The sequence below is a fragment of the Dermacentor andersoni genome, chromosome 6, assembly GCF_023375885.2.
Source record: "Dermacentor andersoni chromosome 6, qqDerAnde1_hic_scaffold, whole genome shotgun sequence".
Lineage (NCBI taxonomy): Eukaryota > Metazoa > Arthropoda > Arachnida > Ixodida > Ixodidae > Dermacentor > Dermacentor andersoni.
In genome coordinates, this window is record NC_092819.1 from 34,398,780 (window position 1) to 34,425,082 (window position 26,303).

The window sequence follows — 26,303 nt, forward strand, 5'->3', positions numbered from 1 at the left end:
GAGGTCGCGGGATCGAACCCCGGCCACGACAGTCGCATTTCGATAGGGGCGAAATGCGAGAATACCCGTGTACTTATATTTGCTTGCATGTTAAAGAAGCCCAGGTGGTTCAAATTTCTCGAGTCCCCCACTATGGCGTGCACCGCATAATCAGATCGTGGTTTTGGCCCGTAAAACCCCATAATTTTTTTAAGCTAATCGATAACGCTTGCTGCCCTGCGCGTTTCGAGAGATGGTAAACTGCTTTAACCAGAGGCACAGCACAATAGTCATGATTTAACCAACAAGCCCTATTTCCGCACTTCTTTAACCAATCTTCCATATAAAGCGTCCTTCTAATGATGCTACGCAAATACAATGCTCAAGCCTGGAAATGTATAAAATTATATAATTATTTTGGAACAAGAAAGCGCAGACGAGCTCACGGCCTAGAAATTATGTCAATTGGCAAAAGGAATTTAAAAGCGACCTGTCTGTATGCTTTAAAACGACATATAGAAGCCAAACCGATTTTTTTTTACCAACTGTTCCCAATATGTCAATTAGAACTACTTCTCGTTTCGTTCTTATAGTGGTTCCTGCGCTCGAATGTGGTGGCAGGAGTCATTTTTTGGCGCACTTCAAGTGAACGCAAGCTGAAAGTTAACTTTTCCGGATGAGTGACGACAATGAACGGACTTTGTTGCATGTAATTACACGAGTAACGGCAAAAAGAGAAATGGTACGCATGAACAGAGATGAATTTCGCGTAACAGGTTCTCGAACGCAACGCGGGCAACGTACTGCGTAAATTGGCATTCGGTATTAACAGAGACGTAGGCGGAAGGCACACCGCTTCAATATTTTTGCAACAGCCTATTCATCCGCAGAGCAATCGGATTACATTTCAGAGGAGAAGCAAGCGAGTGACGCATGGTCAACAAAAAGACAAGTTCAAAGAGAACGATAAAGCTATCAAGTAGCGCGCGAACAGGACATATCAGGCTACCTGATCCTTTTGCTCACTCGGAATATCCTGGAGCGCTCGTATACGGAGCGAGCGGATCAGCGTGGTTTAAGTTCAAACCTGGCAATATAACCCCGCGGAAAACTTCATTAGTGATTGCCCCGCACAAACCCGACCACTCGAAAGAAGACGGGGCCAATGAACTTTCACCAGCCGGCCACGCGACAACCCAACGCTACGTATCGAATAAGCTATATCGTGTGCAAATGTGCTGGGCCACGTCTTTCAGCCGTTACTCCCACGCAAGGAAGGTATGCGCCCTTTCAACTTTCACGCATGCGTCCTATCCTTCTTTTGAGTTCATCATGAGCGGATTACAGTGAAGTCGCGGTGTCATAACTAGCCTAAGTACACGTAGGAAAGGACACGCATGACACAACGATAGAGAAATGTTTCTCATCAGCTATCCTGCTCTTTGTCACCAGCGTTGTTTCGTAACTGTACGTTCTTATGCATTTTTTGTCTTCCGATAATTACATAGTCTCGTCCCTCGAAGATGCACTAACTGAACCTTCCTCATTAACAACCCTACTCAAGTGTATTGTTCCCGAGTATATTCCAATCCCTTTTACCTCTTAATCCAACTAGCATTCTGTCCTGTCCGCCTATAATGCTTCAACGTCCTCTATTATTATTTGTGATTACCCGACTAGTTCGGGAAGTGTCAAGCTCTTAAAATACGTTTAATAGGCCAACTTTTCTCATTTTCTACGTCTACAGTCGAAATTTGCCCATTAATTCAACTCTTCGTACTAGGTGATTCAACTAGAGAAACGTCTCGCTTATGTTCTTCTTCCACGTCATTTAGTTACAAATGTCCGCATCACGCTGGTGGTAACACCTCGACGCTCGGCGATGGTCTTGCGAATCGCTAAAGGTCTTGCGAATCGCTGCTAAAGTGTGACGTCACTTTCGTCCATTCATTCCCTTATGTTCTCGGTTGCCTCGCTTGTTCGTTACGTTTCTCTGCATTCGTACGAAAAGCACCGCCCTTTCAACTCAAGGGGGGGGGGGGGGGGAGGGGGGGGCAGACGCATGTATACTATTTCGAAAAGGCTCCTCTTGGACAAAAATTGGGTGCCACGTGATCATTAGTTATGCATAATGACGTTCGTGCGCTGTAGCGAATACACGTACCTTAGAAACCACATCAAAGTGTAAATTGCGTCGCTTGCGCATCGAGATAAATGATAACTTGTATGCAGAAACTTGTGAAAGCTGTATATGCATCGACTCGGCGTATGTACTGCGTATGTATAAGAAGTTTCATCCATGTTCAGATTTATTCGTTTATCCTCGCCACTCGTGCGGTCGCCAGAACGAGAGCGTGATAAATGACTAGAGCTCAAAGAGGGGCATATTAAACTTGAAATATGACAGCCGGCACGCCTCCTCGAGCTGCAACGGTCGGAAGGGCGGCGTGATGAAGGAGCCGTTGTGGCGTCCACGAAAACTGTGCCCCCCCTATTCACCCTTCCCCCACAACTGCTCAGCGGTAGATAAAAACAACCCCCAGCTTTCATCAAGAAGAAAAAAAAAACGCATGGAAAAAATACAAAGTTCTAACAAAATGTTACAGACGAAAGCGCGTAGCCTTTATCTTCAACGCCGCTACGTCACGAAGCATGAGAATTATTAGTAATAAAGAGTAATATTAGCTACACGCCCTGCCTCTGCTGCCAACTGGTGTGTCGGATACCGTATTTACTTGGACACAGCAGCGGCGGATTCTGAAGGCGGAAGTGTTTCTCGCATGATGGAACACCGTTCCAACGTTGCTACTCAAAGCTTTGTTGTCTTGGGAACGCAACAGAAAATGGCCTGCGGCGATTAGTGCATTGTTAATTATGCAATCACCAACAAGCGTGGTCGCAAAACAAGAGACCACCGCTGTAGCCTTTCTAAGGCTATAGCGGTATGTCGTAAGACTGCAAGGAAGGCGGCGCATGTGAGGCCTCCACAGCCCTCGATCTCTTCTATAAGGACGCAAACTGGCCTTCCTTTGGCCCGAAAAGGAAACGGCAATTTTGCCACCCCGTCTCTTTCGTTTTAGAAGAATTTGATTTAGTGTGCGTCCCCCCCCCCCCCCTCTTCTCCCGCCCCACCCGTTTTCCGACGCATCCATATATGGACCGGCTGTAGAACATCGACACTGTCTGCTGCGATGCGCCCTTGTATGTTTGCCGTCGCATTAAGCAGTGCGGCAGTTTCGGGCAGTAAGACACAACTTTATTTATACTGTCTCTTTTGCATCTACTTATTTTCTCGTCTTCTTTCTTCTTTTCTCTTACCTCTATACACGTTTCTGCTAAATTTTCTTTCTTGTTCTTCTTCTTGTTTATTTATTAATTTTTTTTTTTGTCAGCGAAAGCACGCATTGCTCCTCTTCTGAACAACAGTCGTTAGCCTGTAGGTGCGAGGAAACCATCGAGAACCTATAGTGTATCTGTCCTCACTACGACGTACAACGGCTCTATCTCAGGACAACTTAGACTGATTAGGCTCGAGACCGTTCTCTGAGTCAAAGTTACTCGGACCGTGGCCACACCCGTCACTGGTACAAAAAGTGATTCGTGCGCTCGTACACTACTTGAAGTGCACCGGTTTAGGAGACAGCTTGTATAGTGTCTCTGTGCATCCTCCCACGTGCACTCAGTGTTCACTCTTTCCCTTTTTCCCTCTTTCTATTCCCCTTTTTCTTACCCCCAGTGAAGGTTAGCAAACCTTACGCTCGCATGGTTGACCTCCCTGCCTTTCCTCTTCTTGCTCTCTCTCTCTCTCTTTCTCTCTCTCTCTCTCTCTCTCTCATGTTTTCATGTCAAATAAGAGCAAGGATTCTTTATCCGTCTATTCATCTACCCGCGCGACGGGTTTGTCAAGTATTTCTCGGGAATATTCGGGCAATGCAGCAAATTCTCCAGCAACTAACTATAAGGGCAATCCTAACCACCCAGAATACGGTCTAGTGAGGTTGTACTGTATGGTCCTGCACCACAGCAACTGTATTACCGTCTCAAATGGGAACTGCAGAAGCAGCAAGGCCTATTACAGTTAAAGATATTATAGTCCTGACGTAAAGATGGCAGGACTGTTGTAGCCGTGAGGAGTGTTGAATGCGTGCACTCTGCAGGTAATCGCCCAAGCAGCGAACGAATACAGTACAGCGTTGACTATCACCGAAAGTAGCTGTAGAATAATCCGTAGGCTATATTACAAAGGCCACGATGACGTCGACAAGAACGACCATACTACGACGTCGACGCACTGCCAATGTCGATGCCGGTTCGAAGTCGTGCGCTCGGAATAGAACCCCAGGTAGGGGTCTAAGTTAAATGGATTACGTGTTCCCCCTACAGCTTTTATCTGCCGCCTGTGGCACTTCATTACTGTACCTACACGAGCCAAGGATAAGAACATCACAGCTAGCTGTTTCTTGTTGTGTTTGTTGTCGCTGTTGTCGCCTTGCGCTAACCATCTTAACAACCACCTCTCCGCCTTCGCCAACCTGTGAGACTCGAGGCCAGTTGTGCCATTCTTCAAAGGTACTATGGCCATTGCGTATAGGTTGCCAGTCAACGCGACCTACTTATCCTTAAAGCAAGCGCAACATAAAACAAAAATGAACAACAAAATTGACAATTTCGCCCGAACAGCGAAGCTATAACTTCTAACTATATGCGGGTTTGACTAAAGTGGACGCGACGTACGCAGGTGGCCCTACACTGCCCACAAGAAGCTGCGTCAGTAAAATTACATCACTTTCAGATTTGAACACTGATATTGTTTTGCACGTTTAATATTAGTCTGAGAAGACATAAGATAAAAGGCATGCGCTGAGAGTGTTATGTTTCATGAAATTGCCTTGAGGGCTGCCATTCTCAACATTCTAAGGAACAATTTAGTCAAGAACGTAAGACTTGGTATGAGCAATTTCAGTGCTTGAATAGCGTAGCAATATAGCCTACACATACGGCATGCATTAGCGTATAGCACACGTAAAGGTCAATCCATGCACAGTCCCACGGCAACTCCGACGGCGAAAATTCCGCTTGGAGTGTTCATATAATTGTTGTCGCAATAGAAGAAATACCAACCGACCTAACAAGATTGACAAAAGATTCATGTGCGAAGACTACTCTATGCTGTAAAAATAAGAAAAACGGATATGTAGAAAGAAATTGCTCAGGAACCATCGACCATCAGGAACCATCCCCAATATAAGTGAATTGCTGAACGCTTATAGAAAACCGTTGGCTTTCTTAAAGGAATGATGCGCTTCGATGCCTATATTTGCTGTATTGAGGACGCTTTGGTAGCATTTGCTAACGTCCGGAGTTTGCCTCATGGTGTGAGGTGTCATGGCCCGGCTGTAATAGCTGCGTTGCGCTAAAGCACGCACCCTTTGCATCGACGGTGTAAGTCCGACCACCAACGGCAAAAAAAAGAAAAGCTATACGCTTTATAATCGCAACGGATCGCAAACTATTTCCATATTGCGATGTGACCCCGTAAAAGTTGCGATTCCCAGAAACCTTGCTCCATCTTTCACATTCCGGTGGCAGCCGAAACGGGTTGGCACGCGAAGAAAGGCGATGCGCAGAAAGGGTAACAAACACGAAATTCGGGAGAGGGGGCAGCGCAGTGGATAGCCGAGAGCGAGCCATCCGTCTTTGACGCGGCGTCTCGAAAGACCGCCGACACCGTTATGTCGAGCGCCATATAACTTTCCTCGCGCGAATTGAATGGGAAGTGAGCGCCACACGCCGCGACAGGCTGTGCTGTCGTATATTATATACGCGTTTCACATTTTGTATAAAGCTTTATGGCGTTACGTTCCTGCGTTTGTCTTATCCATATTTTGTCCTTCTCCCATTCCCACTGGCACATTTCGCTTTTCTCGGCTTCCTTTTATTGAAACGGAAGTAGGCAAAAAGGGGATATGTGTCGCCGTATCTCGTGGCGGCTGTACCTTACGGCTCACACAGACTTCGAGGAACAGAAAGAATGCTAAGCTGAATTGTTGTGCATTCTTTTGCTTAGTCATCTTTTGTCACCTTTCCTCCCTTTTCCGTTAAATGAAATAATGTAACGCTAGCCAACTAGTTTCTATTGTGCTGACGGGGCTTGTGAATAGGTACAGCACGCTTAACTCTTACGTGAAACGGAGAGCAAGAGAAAGGAAAGGTACTGCCTGCAGCTACACAACGTTTGTGCGCAGCTTCACCAGCCACTCAAGTATACGCAGATAGATCTGGCATGAGTCAGCCAATTGGTCCTATCGTTTCTGAATAAGACGCAGCTGCGGTCGTGTAGGGTGGTGTCGCTCAGAGGATGACTATATAAACTGGTAGAATTGACGTTTTTTGTGGGTCGTGTAGTGCGGGGTGTCTTGGCGCAGGTATCTTGTCAGTGGTCGCATCTCACGTGTTCTACGTAGCGTGGTTATAAGTGCATGCATGATCTGTTAAAAACCACCCCCCAGCATTTGACTCTTTCTTACTACATGAATGATGCAGTGATGAGGGGAGTAAATCTTGCTCCCATAATTGAATAAAATATTTTGAATTCTTTTTCTGTAAGATTACAGAAAAAACAAGACAATTTGTTTTGGCGAAATCAAAGAAAGACAGCCTATCAGAAAATAGTGCAGAACAGAAAATATATGTCACTCGCATTGCCTTACTTTTTTGCTTTTTCACAAAACATATCCATCAGTGTGTAGGGGCCTTCGTCCTGTAGTGGACTTAAACTGGTTGACGATGAAGCTGTACGGACTCTGCAGAAAAGCGTCCGTCTGCATGTAGAATCTGTATAGATAAGCTTCCATCAAGTTGGTGAACGGCGGCTTGCATTTACTGCAGAAAAGCACGAGTTATGTCAGCGCGACCAGTCAGACAGCTACACGAAGTGCTTTCTTATTCTTTGTTTATTTCGTACAGCCATATGGTTAGATTTAAAAGGCGACAAAAGAAGCTTTTTGCCGTATGTCACTTCTTTTTCTTCTTTATTATCTCTGAATGTACAGGTCTTTTTCTATACGTATCTGAATCTGCTATTTCTTTAATATGAAAGAGCCATTACGACGACAATACCCTGCACCAGAGGGGCGGACGAATGAACAAGACCGTTTCATCTAGTGAATAACGCAAAGGAAAACATCAAGTGAGTCCGCTCAACAGATAATACTAAGCACTTCCGGCAGCGCAACGTGTGCAAAGTATAAGCTTATGTGCAATGTAAAGCAGAGACGTAATTTTACTTTCTTTACACCCCAATTTACCTTTATGGAAAGCTTCAGGCTAACTTCCACGCCGAAACGTGGGCGAGAACGCTAGCTCAGTAGCGTCGATTTCGTAATTCTTGCCCTCCTAGCAGTCACCGATGACTGCTGCTGATTTTGCTGTTTCTGTGCCGCTTTCTTTGTCGGCTGGCTCAAATAGTTAAAGCAATAAAATACTTCGCAATATTACGTATAGTATCACGCACTTCCTACTAGTGTAACATTTCGCTTTGACTGGGATCACAAAAGTCCTTTTCGCCGAGTTGCGTCTGTTGAGGCAAGAGAGATATACTGGAATCCAGTTGCTGACGGCGGACATGTGCAGGAACGTTGAGAGTGCCTTTTGATGTCGTGTATCTGCTCGGCAAGCACGCTACGTGATACGAATGCCGCTTGGTCGCGAAAGAGAGAAAGAGAGAGAGAGAAACATCTGCGCTGCTCAAAGTCTGGCATGACTTTGCTAAACTAGGCTAACGACACAAGCAAATACAACTCAACGGGCAATTTCGCTGTATCTAATCATCCAATGTTCGTTTTCTAAAAGCCGTTTTAGTAATTCTTTATCCACTAGCTAGCTAGCCCGCGATAAACTTATATACTGCTTGGCAAAGAGAAAAACAAAGAGAAACACCATGCTAGTTGAAAAATATGATTTTCATGCTGATTTCGCAAAATTTGAAAGAAAGAAATTCCACCTCTTGAAAACGCCTATAAGCCGCAGTACTATAGCTCAGAAGAAAGCCAGTAGTGATCGCACTGAAGGCAGCACGTAAGGGCTAAACGAACACAGGACCTGGGCGAGACGGCACTATGCCGCAGGAGACAGAGTTCGAAAGCATCGTTGCGTTTTCCTTTTTTTTCAACCAGCTCCCAGAGCAGCGAGCTGCTATAAAACTGAATATCACATTGGAATACCACTGAAGTTGTCTCAGGCCGTGGCGACAATATTATAACTTTGTAACCGCAACAGACAAGGAAAGAGGCAGTGACATGCGGTAACACCTTGACGAGAGGCACAACACATGCATGATTGCTTTGCAACGGGGGCCGAATAGAAATACAAAGACAGAAGAAAAAAAAGGAGTGAGGAGGAAAAGAAGAGATAAATAAAAGAGGAGGGGGCAATATAGAACAAAATTAGCGGAAGACTAGATGGGGACCTAAGTGCAAACACTAGCGTACTGGTTTCACCAGTGCAAGGTTTGCCTTGAGCGCAGCTCGCCAGCGCACACTGTTCGACACACAGGTCATAAAAGAAAGCCCACGCACATGCGAGCACAAACGCCGCGCACAAAGAGCGAGGTTTTGAGTCCAATGTTGGCAAACACTATAGAATGGGAAGCGAACCGGCGAGAACTAGAAGTCAGTCGGTAAGCTCATTACAGCATTCAAGCGACAGACGGCATGAAGTTGGGAAAAGTGACTATATTCGTACGCAGAGAAATGCTGACGAAAGGCGGTGCTCGCGAAGCTTGCAAGTGCTGAGCACGACGCTAAAGGGCAGCAATGAGCTGTGAGGCTACTTGCAGTTCGAACAGACGACATCAAGAGAACCGGCATCGTCTGGCCCCACGATCGGGTGGCGCCATTATCGGATAAGCGAACACAGCAGTTATTTCGGTTCAGGTACAAACTAGCTTGAATAGGCTGTAACAAGGCCGCGAAGGAGTGATAATGGGAGTTCAGGCAGACAGATAAGAACAGGAAGCCTCAAGAGAAAGCCAGACAGCAAAGCGATCGAAGTGATTAAAGTAAGCATCCCTGTATCGGCTTGGTCATCGGAAACGCCTCCCACTGCGACTAGACGCTAAAGAGCTGCTGATCTTCGAGCAGACGCCACGAAGAAGCAAATTATGAGGCGCATCGACAGGCGTGTCGGAATGCTATTGAGGCTGAGGCTTCACGCGATCGAAGAAGGGTCCCTGCAAGCGGCGGTATCAAAGAACGGTCCGCCTCTTTTTGAATGGTTTTGACACTGGATGTGGTATCGGTAGATGTTGACCGGAGATACAAAGGTAAGTGTGGTTGTCGGAGCCGTGGAATGAATCGCACGTTCCAGATTCAAACAGCTTACTGCCGAGGTCAAGAAACTAGCAAGCACTTTGGATCGAGAATGCATTTTACAGTTCAAAGCGGACCATCTTACTGACTAGTCAGACTTCCTCTTCTAGAAGGTTAGACTCAATGCGATTATCATTCATCCACAAAGTTGGGGTATCTCGTATGTCATCTCAACGAGTGCAGGTTTGTTTAAATATGGCTGACCGGTATCTGAAGAGAGAGAGAGAGATAACTGAGGTGCCAAAGGCAGGGAGGTTAACCGGAAGATAGATATCCAGTTTGCTACCCTGCACTGGGGAATGGGTATGGGGAGACGGAAAGATAAGGAAAGAATATATACACATAGAAAGAGATGGAGACAAAAAGAAGAACACATACACATAAACGCGGGAGTGTCACAGTCGTTCAAACAGGCCGTTTGACCGGAGGAACTTCAATAGCGCCTTCGTCGGCTTCTGGTGTGAAGACTGCATCAGCCGGCACTCCAAGATCGTCTGTTCAGAAAGTGGCCGGTCGTCGAGGCGTGCCAACACCGTAACGAGTGACTGTCTCTGGGAGCTGTAGTGAGGGCAATGACAAAGGATATGTTCGATTGTTTCCTCGCTGCCTTGACTATCACAGGCAGCACTGTCAGCCATTCAGGTGCTGCGAGCAAATGCATTCGTAAGCCACAGTGGGCAGAGAGCAGTTGTCTCGATTCGGGATAGTCCAGATGGAATGCGTAGTTGGAGGTATGAGTCAAAGCGGTGCAGTCAAGTATGCCGGAAACATGGCGTGTTCCACATCGATCGTGTGGCAACACGCGCGAGTATGTAAAGCCTTGTTGCTGCATCGGTTCTTTATAGCGGGATACATTCCTTCACGGCACCTTCGTAAGCCCTCTTAACAGCTTCATCGGGATGTTCGTTGCCCGTGATGTCGCAGGGGACTGGAAGCCACTGAAAAGTGATGTCATGTCCTTTCTCTGCTAGTTAATGATATAGTTGCCTTATTTCCAGCACAAGTTTGTCTTGTGGCCCACGACGTAGAGCGGATAGCAGACATTCCAGAGCTGCCTTGGAATCGGTAAATACGCTCCATCTTCGTGGTAGATCTTCATGAATCATGCAAAGGAAGCTGCGAAGTGCAGGAAGCTCCGTAGAAATTGGCATTGTCCGGTGAGAGGTTTTAAGCTGAATGGTCGCTCCTTTTACGGGGAAGATCACAGCTCCTGCAGATCCATCCACAGTTGTCGAGCCATCAGTGTAAACGTGAAGATGGTCCTTGTATGTCTCGTGCAGCGTGTGTAGAAAGAGCTATTTGAGAGCTGGCGACGAGATTCCTGCTTTCGTTTGAACTCCTGGTACCGAGAGTCAAACTTGTGGGCGAGCCAAATACCGAGGAGGTGTCAGCAGCATCTCGGCCGGCGTATAATCTGTAGGGAGGCAGTCACGGTACGCCGATATCTACTGGCGAGAGGAGGCACTGGCTAGGTGTTTTGGCAGCACGGCGAGGTGGTGGAAAGGGGCGCGGGAAATGTGGCCTGATGTGTGCTCCGAGCGCTTCCAATGTCATATGAGTTGTGACTAGGTAATCTTAGGCTATCACAATTGTTTCCGCTGTTGATGTGTGGCGCCGCAATCAAAGACAAACCCTGAGTGCCTAAGCCTGAACGCTCTCGTTTGTGCGGATGTTACTTCTGCAGATATTGCTCAGTACAAATAAGACATATCTCGGATACCCTAGAAACCGCGTCCTGTATAGTTGTAAGATCGCGTGTACTGACGTACCCCACGTTTTCCCTCCAGAAAATCTGAAAATGCGTGAAATGCTGGTTAGACGTTTCTTCAGGTAGCATACATGGAGATTCTAGCTGAGGTTTCGATCAATGATCCCCCCTAAGAATCTGTGTGTCTTGTGTGTCCGTAACAGAGGTTCTGCCAATTGATAGATGTGGTGTAAGACGTCATCTGCTTCCGCGTAAACGCGACCAGCGCACATTGCTCAGGTGAAATCAGGAGGCCTCGTTCGCTAAGATACGCCCATATTGAAGTCCGGCTTTTTGAAGTCTCACGCGCACCTTAGGACCTGTTACACCTGACGTCCACACGCAGATGTCATCGGCGTATACTATGCAAGGCAACTGATGCGCGGACTTCACCACGCCACTGGTTCTTGAAGACACAACAGTAGAAGTAAGAAAATACAAACAGCAAAAAAGCGGCAATAATTTGAAACAAGTCTAACAAGCATCCAACATGATGCGCTAGTAATTAACCTGGCCCACACTTTGTAGCGGCATGCGCTCGGTCAATCATGAAGGATGATTAGGTCTTTAGAGGATTTTATGCTGCTTCAACTGACCATGGCTGGAGTTAAACCTCAGCCGTATCCCATTGTATATCATAGGAGCATCATATATGTATTTTAGCGTCACTAGAAGGAAGAAGAAAGAAAAGAACAAGAAAAATGACTTATGTTTAATGTGTTTGTCGAGATTTCAGGCGTGGTGAATGTCCATCTATCGTTAAAAGATGTGTACTGGTTCTTACTCCGTTCGACAAAATACGCGTAGGTTCTAGAAAGTGGCCAGTTAAGAAAGAAGAAAGTTCCAGTGGAAGCTTCTCCATACGCGAAGGGCTACCAAACTGTAATATGAATATTAATGAACAAGGAGGCATAAAACATCTTATCACGTTTATTCGCTTTTCAATGTCTGACGTCACTCAGCGTAAGTGACATTTAATACATCTTCGAGCAATAAGGCCAAGCAAGGCACGGCGAGAGTATAGAAAAGAAAGCTCAGCTGTGCGCCTGGTTCTGTGATTGCGACCACAATGCGATCTGTCTGCCCGTGGTGCGATCCAATTTGGTGATGGCCCAAAGCAACGTGTGGCGTCTCTGTCGGCGACGCTGTGTTTACGTGTGTTCATCGGCATCGGCCTCAGCAAGCGATAGAGTGGACGCGTAGCCGAAGGTTTTCTGCGTGTTTCATTGGTCTGGCCATCGTGAGGTTCATCCTTGGTCGGGGATCCGTAGCATGCAAGTGATGTTGCATACAGTTTGTGCAGACACCGACTCGATGCAGGAAAATCCTTCGTGCAGTGAGGCACTGAGAGGCGGACAAGACTAATACGCACCGAACGTATAGTACCGTGATGACACTTGTTTGTTTCCAAAGGTAACTTCAGTAAATGCGGTTGACTCGGCGTAGCGTTTTACGGCGCCCGTTTGAATACGGCGGCGAGCACCAAAGAAGTCTCGCCAGATCGACGTAATTTGATAGCACGCGCCTTCAGCTCTTCCTCACGCCAGCGTCTTTGCAGCGAGTGTACGCGGCCATCGAGCGAGATTTGTTCATGTATGCCTGTGCGCGCGTGCTATCAATCTTATAGTCTACAGACAATCTAGGGAGACGGACGGGTATTACTTGAAGACAGAGGAATATTGCTACCGTTGCAATTCTGTCTCTCGTGAACTCGTACGTCTTCGATGTGCAAAGTCGGGAAAGCACTGATGCGCTTCTTTAGATGCACCAGCCTGTATGGCCCATTGTGATGAGCTGAACAATGAATCGTTCATTTTGTGTGTTTGTGTGTTCGTGAAAAATGTCAACATCCCTCCTCCTTATCCTCTTTAAGTTCGCTTTCTCTAGTGCTGGGAAGACAACCATGCTCAGCGTAGGTGACCTCCGTGCATTTCCCTTATGACTTTTCTCTGTCTCTGCCTCACAGAGTACAATATGCCCATATATGAAAAAAAAAAAAAAGAAACACTTCTGTAAACGTCAGTTCATGCACTTACTAAGGAAGAGCTTTTCGTGAAGTTAGCAGTGCTGGTTTACTTCAGCTCATCAAGTAGCTCTTACGAAATAGTTTCCTTCCATTCATTCTCTGCGGACTCGGGAGATGATCCCGCGCACGCACGCACGCACGCACGCCGCATCCAAATACACATACAAGAGAACACACGTGCTGGTCCAGACCGCTCTCTGCCCAAGTGGGTTTAAACGTAGACGCCTTGCTCCAACTTTTGAGGACTTGCGGCATGAGCGATAGGCTCGAGACCTAATCCCATTGATGCCGATAGTTTTACATGCGGAGCATTTCATTGGCCTCGTCGGAGCCAAGGTCAAACGCGAGGCCGTCCAAGATCACAAGGTTTGTCGCCCATGTGCGCGCATCCCCACGCGCATGTTCGTGTTTTCCCACGCGCCCACTCGCACAGCGCTATACTAGCATGGCGCCTCCTCTCCTTGCTCCACTCGCCGGTACGGGTGTGCGCGCAAGAAATAGATGTGGCTCGGTTGCACTAGCTGCGCTAGGTTGCGCGTAGGCCTCTGCTTGCAGGTGCAACAATGAGCGAAAGAGGAACGCAAGATACAACGAGCAAAAGAGGAGCATATGCCCTGCAGGGACTACAGAGGTATGCGATACGTACAGAAGTGGCGAGGCGCAGGAGGCGAAGCGACGGGCCGACGAGCTACGTGCGGCCGTGGAGTGCGAGCAAGAAGAGAAGCGACGCGCGGCCGTAGAACAGCGGCACGCCAGGCAAATGGCCGCTGAACAGGCCACCGATACCAAGCGGCCGGCGCAGATTGGAGGACCGCCACTTGCGGGACGCAGGCGCGTGCTTTCAAAAGCACTTTGTCGAAGACAAATAACGTGTGGCGTGTAGCGTCTGCTGCAGCCTTTGGTTCCCATCGTACGTTGTCAGGGTGTCGCGGCCAGCACATTATGGCGGTCCTCGAGTGAGCGTTTCTCCGAGAGGAAGGTCGTTCGTTCGGCATTTGTGCCACGTGCAGGGGGAGAAATGCTTCGCATTCACTTATATAATCATGCATCGAGGATGGCTTCTGTTATAATAACGTTTTTTTCTTTCATTTTCTTCCGTTTTATTTCGTCTCTCCAGTCATCTTTCACTCGCCTCATCCCCTTATACTACAGCACGCGGTAGCAAGTCAGTCTTCGTGCTGCCTAACCTCCTTGCCTTGACTTTTTTTTCCCCTCTGACTTTTGTCTTTTCACCAGTGCACAAAGAACCGCACAGACTACGACAGGGTTTGGCGTCGTGCACTGTGATTTAGGATAAGACGGATAGCTGAACATAAACGATACTTCCATTTTGCACACCCCTTCTCCTGCCTCACTTTCTCTGTTTAAGCATTCTATTTCTTTTTATAGAGAATAACGAGGGTTTTCTAGAACGCGTCATCGTTCTTGCTTTTCTAAGGTCTCATGCGTTCCCGCGTCTAGCTGTTCAAAAAATAATAATAGGGCAGCGAGAAAAAAAAAAGAACACTGGCGTCAAAACATAGCGTTGAGCCAAAGTGATAAACTCCAGAGGCAAAGAAAAACAAAAGAGGCCAGACAATTCACGATTCGACGGGCTTTCTAACACTTCCGATAAGGGGCTGCTGCGAGGCTCAGGCAACCACAAAAGGAGCTCACCGTCTTAAACACTTCCGTGTTTCCGTGTCAGCAGTTCTCGAAAACGACGTTCACGGCGCTTTCGTTTCGCGCTCGAGCTTTCGTTACAGAAAGAACTCCTTCTCTGCCACACAGCCGTGCCACACTGACAGATATCTACTCGCACTAAGCAGCCGTGGGGTAAAAACAAATTGAAAGCAACGGAAATCTGCGGAGACCTGTAAGTTGCAGACATAAGAGAAATCGAGACAAATGCCACTTAGTGTAAAATCATTTTAGGCAAGGCACTGACAGCTTTGCAAGTAAATGTAGGGCACTGTTTACTGGCATTGAAGGAAGAAGGTTAAAAGGTAAAGACAGATGACTATAAATGCATAAAGGTGCTGAATAACAGGTCCATCCCAGAAGCCGAGACAATAAAATTTCAGGTATACGTTGTCTTGATTTCAGCGCTGCGTTGAAAGCGAGTTATTACGAATCGCAGTGTAGACTAATCATTGAAATGAGACGTTATCTGTTATGTTGGCTCAGTGGATATAGTGATGTGCTGCTGAGAATGAGGTAGCGGGTTCGGCTCCCAGCCCCGGCGACCACATTCCGTTGGGAACAGAGTGCAAAAAATAATAGTGTACCACGCTTTGGGAGGATGTTAGTCAAATGTAATCCTGAGCCCTTCACTATATACGGCGTCCCTCTTAGTCCACTCTGCAGTTTCGGGAAGATAAGTCCCGTAGTTATTGAACGAGGCATTGGTTTGTCCGTTTCAAAAGAGGAAAGACTTCAGTTACTGGGAAGCATACGTACGTGGACTGTCCACATCTCGGAAAGAGGGTACGCAATCAAAAAACAGTTAATCCTAAATAAGGTGGAAGTTTGGGCGAGTTAGTGATTCAATATCGACATGTTTGCACAGTGCAAAAGACGAGGACTCGTCTTTCACGCTGTGCAAACATGTCGATATTTAATCCTAAATAGCTTCCGAGCCCTCGCGTCACATGACGTGTCGCCAACTAAAGGAAAACCTACGAGCCCATTCTAAACCGTGGGCCGAAATGAGAAATCTCCCTGCTCTTGACATAATTGTCTTTCACTTGTCGACCGGCTCCGCTAATATTAGCGAGCTCGTGATAAAAATTAGCCTTCGCCTGTTTTTTAGAATAGGCTGCAGCGTTGTAATTGCATGCCGTGCGGATATGTGCCCGCACTGATTCCCGAATAGCCTTCAATCCCAAGCGTCACGTGATATGACGTCAACTAAAGGAAGGCTAACGCTCAGATTGAAATCCATGGGCCGAAACTAACTTGTGGCTCATTACATAATTGTTTTTCACTTGTCGGCCGGCTCCCCTAATGTTAGTGCGTTCGTTAATAAATTAGCCTTCGCCTGTTTTTGGACTCGGCTGCAATGTTGGCATTGACGCGCGAGTAAGAGCCCGCACTGATTCCTAAATAGCTTTCACTTCTGGGCGCCATGTGATATGACGTCAACTATAGGTAGGCCGACGCCCATGGGCCGAAATTAGCTTTTGGCTCATGGCAAAGTTGTTTTTCCCTTGCCGGCCGCATCCGCTAATATTAGTACGCTCGTGATCAAGGTCAGCCTTCGCCTTTTTTTAGAATCGTCTGTAGCGTTATGATTGCCACTGAAGTGGCGCCTGACATTTACTAAAAATGAAAAGTAGGGGGGGGGGGGGCGAATACTCGAAGTATCGAATACGAATAGAATATTACATATTAACTATTCGAATTCACATTCGATAAGGAACTATTCGGTATTTTCAAATATTTAAAGCTAATGAAATATTTCGCGTTAACTGACTCTTAAAGTATGATTTATGCTCTCTAGCATCTAAGCAAAGTATCGCAAATCATCAAAGTGAAGAAACGACTTAAGTTTTTGAGGGAATGCAGAGACAAAATTGATAATGCGAGTTTAGTTCTTGGTTTTGTGGCACAAACGTACGGGACAACCTGTGAATTTTGCTCGTTGTCTGTCAGCGTTTTTGACAGCCTATTGATACAGCCTCTCTTTTCTTTAATTTTTACACTACGATTATATATGTTTTCCTAGCAATTGGCCCTTTACGTGTGTTTACGGCGCACAGACGTTTGCGTCAGTGTCTTTTTCTTCTTCTTTTACCACAAATGCTGATTTTATTTCGGCCCCCATTTGCGTATTCAGACTTTCGTGGAAAGCTCAATTCTATACATCAGGCGTTAGTTCTTCAAAGGCATGTTTTTAACCATTCTCTAAAGATGTACAGACTATTTGTGCAGTTTCTAATTACAATTAGTAATCTTGCGTTTAAAGCTGATTCCATGTCCAATAACCAGCTGCTTTACTTTTCTTTCGGACTAGTCAGTATACAGGCGTGCTACTTAACTACACAGAAAGAAAATATCCCTACTGTACGTACGTATAAACATGCGCGGTTGACTATTAAATATTCGATTCAATATTCTATACCTATAACTATTCGTATTCGAAAAATGTGCTGTTATCCCACTTCTAGCAAAAAAAGAAAAGCTAACAATTTGAAGATGTTGTTATTGCTGCCCTATAAAAAAATCAAGAAAAGAAATGAAGATTGACAGGGCAGGACAAATCATGCAAGGGTGCAAGAGCACATACTAACATAACTGTACACAACTACGAATGCATGTGAACTGCATAGCTTACAGGAATCAAAGAAAGCGCTGCGAATTTTACTTTACGTCAGAAGGCTTAAATAAATGCAAATACGAGTGGGCTGGTGTGGGGAAACGAAGCAAACAAAGTGAAAGGAAATAAGCCGAAGAAAAATAAAAGGAGAGTGAGCGATCGAAGACAGCGTGGCATGGTGCCAGGACAAGTTGCTATATTTGCATATTTCTTTTTGTCTGTGTCGTGGTAAAACATTCCTCGGTTTCAAGGAACAATAGATGCACACCCCTCTCCATCTGACATTTCTAATATCGCTGTTGCGTGTGGTCGTGACGTGGAGACACTGCCTCCGAATTCTGAGTGCTGACAAAGGGGGCAACCGAGACGCATGAAATCACAACACACGGACGATGTCGACAGCTTATTGGCATGGTGAGGCGCGGAATAAAGAATTTTAGAAATACTTTTTTTTTTAGAAATGAAAAGGGCATGAGCGTCGTCCATGCCTTCGGCGAAAGCAAGGCGAATCCTATCACGCCCGACGTATAATTGCGGACGACTGACTCGCTGAGTTTTATTTGAATAGCGCGAATGTGGTCACCCTTTGTCTGGCTCCAAGCTAAGCTGGAACTTTCACAGACATTTTGCTAACGGGCGCATTGTGATGCCGCATTCCTAACGATTCCTTTCAAGAGCTGGAATCAGGGCTTGAACTAAATAAAAAATAAAAACACAGCTTGCAATTTTTCGTTTCCAACAAAATTCTGCTCTGTTAAAGTTTTGGGCTTGCAGACGGGAATTCAGAAGACGTGGGGTGTGACCTTTACTCTTCTGTTCGAAGAAAGTGCTGCGAAATGTATTGCAACAGCGCCCACTAGTGGCGAAAATATGCAAACAAAGGTAGCTCTCCATCCGTTTTACGCTTTTGTCTCTCTTCAGTCTTATCCGGCTTTCATTCACACGGCCTAGGTGTTTTTGTGCAGCCCGGTGGATGCTTTTGTCCGCTGCGGCTCGGACCACTTCTTTCCTTACTTTCCTGTTGCTCTTCTTTATTTGTTGTTTCATTGCTGTTTATTTTCGGCAGTAAAGTGGGAGCTGTATATCCCTAAGCACAACTTTACGGGAATTAATTTCGCGCTTAGTAAAATATAACCCCTTAATTTCCAATGTTACAGAGAGGCCAAGAATATCGCATGAAAATGGATAAGGTACGGTGGCTTGGCGTAATAGTTATGCGAAAACCCGCAAGGTGGAGAGAAGTAATTAAGGAAAAATGAGGCATCCACCTAATCGTAGCAATTGATACAAAGGAAGCCCATACGTGTTCCTCAAAAGAAAAACCTCGCAATTGAATAAAAATTTGTCCTGGTCCGGGACTCTAACTCGGGACCACCGCATTTCCGGGGCAGCCAGTCTACTATCTGAGCTAACCAGGCGGCTAGCAGACGGTGGTTAGCTCAGATGCAATGACGGTGGTTTGAAGACGGCATTAATCAATTCATTAATGAGATTCACAGATAAATGCGGTAGACGATCTTTTTTCCAGCTGTTTTCCCTTTCAGCCATGTATAGCTTTCCTTGTTAACATTAGTTAGGAACCCATCATACTTAGTTTTGTTTCACGGATTTTCATCTGCAGTAAGGTCTCTCGAAGTTTTGCTTTTGCCTAAAAATCCAAGTAAATTCTTGCTAATGCTAATTAACTCGCTGTTAGACACTGATAAGAATAGCATACCGCGTACATTATCAACGCGGTGATCACGGCTGCAGAGATGATGGAAAAAGAAGCCGCATGAACCTAAGTCTCTCTCAGGGGACATCATCAAAACACGCTCATTCGTACTTGCGGGTCTTGCAATGAAGTACCCGCTAGGACAAAAGTTCCTTTTTACTTTGCTCTAAGGATTCCGAAAGGCAAATCGCTCAGTAAGGATTACGAATCCCGCCTTTCGATCAAAGGCATTGGCGTAGTCATCGAAAAAAACTGGCCCATTTCCTTTACTAAGCCGCGAAGTCGCTGCCTTGACATACGAACGCCAGCAAGAAACGTTAATGGATCGTCTGCGTCGTTGTGAAATCACGCCGTCGCGACTGGCTACATGTGGCCTTGGCAATGCATGGGTGTAATTCAGCCTGTGACAATGTGACATAATGACACGTCCTTTCGTCGTCAGACAGTCCCGAAGGCCGGATTCGAACTTCGCTACAGCTTGCATACCGAGTCGCGCTCCCAGCTGCAATTGGAATTATAGCAAGTACTCGTCTCTATTCTACGTGGAGTTGACTTCACAACCCAAATTGACACCTCTGAGCGTTTCTCCCTCTCGTTTCATTAGCGGCACCGGTCCCACCACCATGGCGAAATTTCTTCTTCTGCTCTGCAATGCACAGAGAAATTAAGAAGGAGCTCAAAGTAAGCTCGCTCGTCAGCGACGGGAAGCATGAATGTGAGTGCGGCGTTTACATGTGATTTGTTTCGATAATTCTCAGAAAAAAAAACCTCACATGGGAGGGGAAGTTCGATGATCTAGTATAAATCCTGCAAAGAAGCTGAACAGCAACACGGCTACAGTCAGATCTGGAAATGAAAGCGCAGGAAAATAGAAATGCGTTAAGTGTACACAATATGCAGTACAGGCGTCAGAAGTTTGTTTACGGGGCTTGTATTCAGTGAAAAAAAAAAAAAAGAAGCCCGTTCGCAACTCAGCTCCGGCATGAAGCCTCCAAATGGTTGAAAAACTGTACTGGTGGCGCTTACTACTGGAGACCACAAGCTACAACTTTGGAATAGTGGGCTTTTCAGCGACAAAACTTCCAATACTGTCGCAACATTAACAACAATAATAACCACAACTACAACAACAATAACCGCAACAACAACAGCAACAACAAAAACAGAAAAAGCAACGACGACGACAACGAAGACGACGTCATGCAGTCAGGCAACTTTTTCATGGAAGAAATACATGCGACTTGTATCTGCAATATTAGCACTGCATAAGACACGCATATTTCGTCCGAGACCCGCACGCTCTCTTAAAAAAGTGGCAATGGGCCAAGCACGCGTATGCAGAGTCCCGAGCGTGTACATATCTTCCCCCCCCCCCCCCCCCCCCGTTTTTTTTTTTGCTATTCTTACGAAAAGATTTCGCAGAGGCTAGTAAATTTTTCAAGTCACGCTCAAAGAAAACACGAGCTCGATATGCGCTTACGCCTCCAGTGAGTACATAACGTCGCACTTGCAGTATACCAGCGGCCCAAACATTCTGCGTGCCCGTGTTCTCAAGCGAGAAAGCCAATTAATCAATCGCCCCGACCGTGCAAACCCACTCCCGATTCCTAACCTGGCATCCCTGCCAATTTCGTCCCATAAGGCGATCAACTGCGCAGCGTAATCTCGCATTGATCGATGATCTCAGTGCCCAAGGCGGCAGCGCATGCAGAGACGCAAAGGAGGCCCCGCCTGGCAAATTTCGCCCCGCAACCGGCGTAATGTAAACGGAGTCAGTCAAAACAAACGCGATTTTAACGAGCCGCCGATGCTTTGATCGAGTGTAGTCTAGAGTAATCTCGAAGAGTTGCGTTGTGACTTTTCTAATTGCATTATTCTGAGCACGGTTAAGCGCTCTTCGCTTATTCTAGGCATGATCAGTTCACGAGAGTCCGTTTATTGATGGCGGTTATTTCTATAGTAAAAGTGTGCCGCACTAATCATCAAAAGATTAAATCAACAAGGGACTTCGGAGGAACAGCCAAGGTGTGCTATACATAACTCAGCAATATAAGCATATCGTTTATTTTTTCTTAGTTTGGAGTGGGTCGTATATTTGCCAAGAAGCATGAAGGCCTTGATCAAGACTGGCAGTTTTCTTGCAACAAAAGAACAAAGGAACTCTAGAGAAATAAAATCAAGAGACATCGGTGCTTCTCTGGAAGTCTCTTTTAAGCCATTACTGATTCTTTTACATTAAACGCTGCCTATTCGCTTTTATCATCATTTCTTTTGCAATTCTTCACGCCACTTGAAACTGCTTATTCGACTCTGTATTGTTCTTATTGAACCTCATCCATTTGACTTAGGATGCGTGGACGAGATAGCACTTAATCGGATATATGACTACACCCGCAAACTACTCCCTTACTGAGCGGGAATATAGTCACGTCTTATCATGTGAAAAAAACGACAAATGGCTTTCGTCCGCTTTAGTGGGACAAAGGAACCTGTACGGTCTCCGAAAAGTTTTCGCGTTTTTCACCTTGACTTTCTCAGTGATCGAAACGTCCTCATCATCGTGTTACATGACCAGACGAATTTTCGTCGAACGCTTGACTACAGAGAAGTTTAAGTGATTGTTTTACGATGCAATACGGGGGCAGTGCGGAGAGGCGCGCTCCACGAGAAGTTTTAATGAGTGAGTGCCTTCGCGCATTCAGAACGTCCTCGGTTTTCTTGGGCAACGGTCGGCACAACTTTCGCCAAGGAAAAGTCAGGTAGTTCAACATTCTAATGAAGTTGTGCCAAAAGCGAGAACTATAGCGAAACATTAGAAGTACCGTCAGAAATATTCTACAAGGGAAACCGCACTTGGGTTTCTATCGTCATAATTAAACAAGAGAAGTAATTGCATCTCTAATCGTTTATTAAAGAGCCCTCTGGCAGCGCATCAGCTGTGCCGTAAGTAAGGCAGGTAATGCAGTAACTATCTGTAGGCTCCATATTCCGAGGCTCTGGTATGTGCACTTCATGCCAATTGAACAGGTGCAAGTGATTCTCGCGAGCGTGTAAATTAAAACGTCCCTATGATAATTGTGATACAGTTTTACGTTGATAAATCCTGCTAAAAAATCTCCTTAGAATTACTGTTCCAGCGCAGGAACGAGGAACATTACCGGCTTTAAACGAAAACCTATTGTCCCATTTCATACTAGCACACCACGGGTACAATGAAGGCTCATGATTACTTTTTAAAGACCTTCGTTTTCATAATGCCCCTGGAATGCCGCCTTACGCGGCTCTACAGCGCTACCCGCAGCGCTCCGAAACTACCGATTCCTACGACGCTTCCTAATGAAATTATTGAAGAGAACTCTAGCGCTAGAATAGTTCACCTATACCGTGGGAATCATAGTTTGTATATGGATTTGTCTGATCTCCGTGCTTATGATTTCAAACGTACGTGTGGCTTTACTTACTACGCATTATCTGTTCTCCATTTGGGCTAGATTTCAAGGAAAACCAATTCTTTTTAAAACGCAGATGGCGATAAGACTGCAAGCAGGCATAGCCATTGTGGATTAACGCCTTTACAATGCACATTTTCGTCGAAAACGACCCATTTGCAAAGTCTCAATGCAGTTTCAAGCCGGAAGCCTATAGGCAAATCTATGCGCCAACCGCAATTCCCACGCTGAACCAATCACCTCGCTTGCAGTTACCATGCACACTAACGCCTCCTTTTCATCTAGTAAACTTTGTTTAGGAAATTCTACGGTGTCATGCTATGAGTCACTATGAACTCACGTGCTTCGGAGGCGTGCTCCTCGCCGAACTGCTGGACCGCCGCAGCGTGCATGACTCCGTAGTTGAGCTGCATGCCCCAGCTGAGGGCGTTGACGAGGCACACGCAGACGCACACCACCCAGCCCCAGCCGCCCTCCGGGTAGTAGTGCTGCCGGATGGCGGCCGCGATGCGCTGCTCGGCGCTGCTCAGCTGCCGCGGGGGATCTGACCGCGACGATGGCCTCTCGGGACGTCCGAAGCTGTCCGACCTTCCTTGCGGCTGTTGCTTGGTCTTAAGCTGCTGCTGACGGCCAGACGTGCCACCGTTCATTTCGTCCGCAGCTTCTTCTTCGACGTCTGCCTGAATTTCGTCCGACGGTGCGAGAATTGCGGGAGGTGTCGTCGCCCTCAGTCCCGACCAAGAAGCGACGGGAGTCGGAGATCCCGTTTCCGTCGCCATACTGTCCGGTCTCTTTTTTTTGCTTCGCTGATTTAGCAGATCGCGAGTTGGTTGTTAAACGGCCAGGTTTTCAACGATTACAACACAGACTCTGCCAAATTGTTCGACGGCCGACAGGCGGCGAATCGTCTTTTGGTGTTTGGGGACGCTTTGCGACAAGGCAATGCACATTCCGAGAAGCTAGATGTGCACGTGACCGCGGTTTCTGATGGAGCCGGGACGAGGGCAGGCAGTGGTGGTGTCTGTCTCTGCGGAGTTCCGCGTGTAGTGTCGTGTTTTGCACCGGATCGGCGTTGCCACCCTGTAGGCTCCATTGGAGGACGAGAGAGTAGCTTGGTTGGACTCGTTGGCTGATAGCTGGCAGCGTACCAGCATCACTTCGTGGGGGTCACCGCTTCCGCCACTTGACCAGCACTGTACCTGAGAAAATGAGTTGTGGAAACCTTAATTTCGACATTGCTTCACAATAATTTGTGCCAATTGCGTTCTCAACGTACACCGTGCTGCATCACATGTTTTACAGTGCTTGCAAGAATTATATATATATATATATATATATATATATATATATATATATATATATATATATATCATCATCAGCCTGGTTACGCCCACTGCAGGGCAAAGGCCTCTCCCATACTTCTCCCTCCCTCTCCCTCTCCCATACTTCCCATATATATATATATATATATATATATATATATAGTCATTTAAGCTAACACAGCCTGTGTTCACGCGTCCATCAAATTCATGAAACATCGGTAATTTGTGCAAATTCAGAAAAATGAGAGACAGCCCGATCGATATTCGAGTAGTAAATCAATCTAGCTGTTGGTTTCAGCTCTTCAAGTCAAGGTCAGTGCTTTCGCCAATATGGCAGACATAACTGAAGACAGGCAACCGGTGCCGTATTCTGACCGTAATTTCGCACATTAAGAAGCGTGTCTCCTTCAACTGTGGAATAGAACTCACACTGCTGATGTGCCTGTCTGCCAAGCGATGTTACAATGTTATGGGAGGCTGCAACGTAAAAGTCAATAACTTATTCGATTCACGCAATTCATCTTGGGCAATGAGTGCCATTTTAGTCTGAGTTAGTAAATATAAACATATGCTTGATGCTTAACGACAAACTATTTTGGAACATCACCCTAAGTAATATTGTTTTGCTTGCTCAACATGAAGGTTGTTATTAAATAACAGAAAATCAAACACTGTATTTGAAGAGGTGTAAAAACAAAGAAGCGCGGGTTAAAGTCTCGCAATAAAGACCATACTGAAACAAATATGAATAAATAAGTTTAATAGCGCCCCACAAAAAAACAAACAAGGAAAGTAACGTTGATAGCTGTCGCATGCTTGCAGTAAACTAACATGAAAGAAGAGACGCGCAATAAGAAATCTTTTATGAGTTGTGAATCTCGTGCGCCGTTTGTGCCTCAGAGATTAAAAAAAGTTCGATTTTATTAACTTCAGTTTTTGTCATAAGCTTTGTGCATTGTCCCGATGGGTATGACACAATTTCTGTGCCTATTTTTTTATCAGTATACCTTTCTAACCAAATCCCCAGACACGCCAATCATTGTTTTGATCAGTACAACGTAGCTCCAACGACACTTCAAAGTTTCTCAACAAACGCTGTATAAGGCAACAATCAACACCTGTACTGGCAACCTGATCTGCAAAGTCAGTTGTCAGCGCGCGAAAACTGAGCTTCGTAGTCCTCGCGATACGCCAAAGTATCGACACCCGCTCGTTCAAAATTGCGAAACAAGTATTAAAAGCGACACGTTTCGGGAAACTCGAGCGAACGAAGATAACGTGATTACGGAATGAGCGGTGAAATACGCACGTGGCACGCCGAAACTACGAAATAGTCTGGCCAACGAACAGGCCCGGATACGAAGAATGCTCACGCACTTCACACCAACTTCGAACTCGGACGACGACGACCCTCGCTGAGCACCTCCGAGAACTGCCAGAAACTGCGGTTGCGACCACGAGCACACGTCAAATATCGCGAGAAAAAAAGAAGAAAAGCCTCCCAGGCTGGGAGCTTCCACAATCCGCGCACGCCTTTCGTAGCCGGACGCGCACTACTCATCCGACAGCCCGCGAAACGGGACTCGAGGCGGCGAAGGAGTCCGCCCCCCAAAAAGCCTCCTTTCGGGTCGCCGTCTCGGCCGCCGACCAGAGAACCGGGGGCGTCTGCGCGTCTCCTCCGATGCCACCGCGCGACTGACTGGGCCCCGCGTGAGATGATCCGGTCTCGGTGCTCTCGGAGCTCGGAGTGTGTGACTGCGCAAGCGCGAGGCGAAGTCCTGCCTCTCCGTTCGCACGTGGCTCTACTCTCCGACAGCGCCAGCACGTGTGCGTGGGCTTATAGTGAGCGCGGGACCGGTGAGAGAATCGGCTCCATTCAAGAGTATAGAGCATACCTTGGCCTGGTGACGGGGGAGGGTGGAGAGGTGGGAGGAGGGATGTGGCTACACCGGGAGGACGGCCAGCCCGATGTAGAGGAAAGGAGAGGGCAGGGACGTACCTTATCCAGAAAAATGTCTGGTTGGCTGCCCTACGCTGGAAGAGCGGAATAGAAGGGGAGGATGAAACTTCATCGAAAGATGAGAGAGATATTGGAAGAGAAGACGCGGTGAATACGCGCATGTGCGCGTGCGCGGGGAGATGGCAGCCCAGAGGTTGTCCAGTGACAAAGGTGTGAAATTTCGCGCGAATGTCACAGCTTTTGTCAGCAGCCAACTAGCGGCAACCTGTTATCGCTTCGTCATGCGCAGCTTTTTAACCTTGCAATGCCCAAAACTCATCCAGGAAAACTAGAACTTTCCCTTAATTTCTGGCCACGGACAGAAATGTTTCTTTTTTTTTCGTACACGAGCAATGAATTATTATTTTTATTATAACTTAATTAGTGCAGTAAATAATTAAT

At 46.5% G+C, this 26,303-nt stretch overlaps 1 protein-coding gene across 2 annotated transcripts in view; it reads right to left on the reverse strand.

The window, feature by feature from the left end:
- LOC126521833 (monocarboxylate transporter 13-like) overlaps positions 1-25,728 on the reverse strand; it is a 66,704-nt gene extending 40,976 nt beyond the window's left edge. Inside the window, exons 1-2 of one of the 2 annotated variants that reach the window (XM_055066129.2) lie at positions 25,280-25,728; positions 22,921-23,779 (exon numbers count right to left, since the gene is read on the reverse strand). In XM_055066129.2, the coding sequence (XP_054922104.2) occupies positions 22,921-23,359 (439 nt within the window). In that variant the 5' untranslated portion in view covers positions 23,360-23,779; positions 25,280-25,728. Of the gene's footprint in view, positions 1-22,920; positions 23,780-25,211 lie in introns of both variants that reach the window. The other variant, XM_055066128.2, reaches the window with a different exon arrangement.
- Positions 25,729-26,303: the final 575 nt, after the last annotated feature.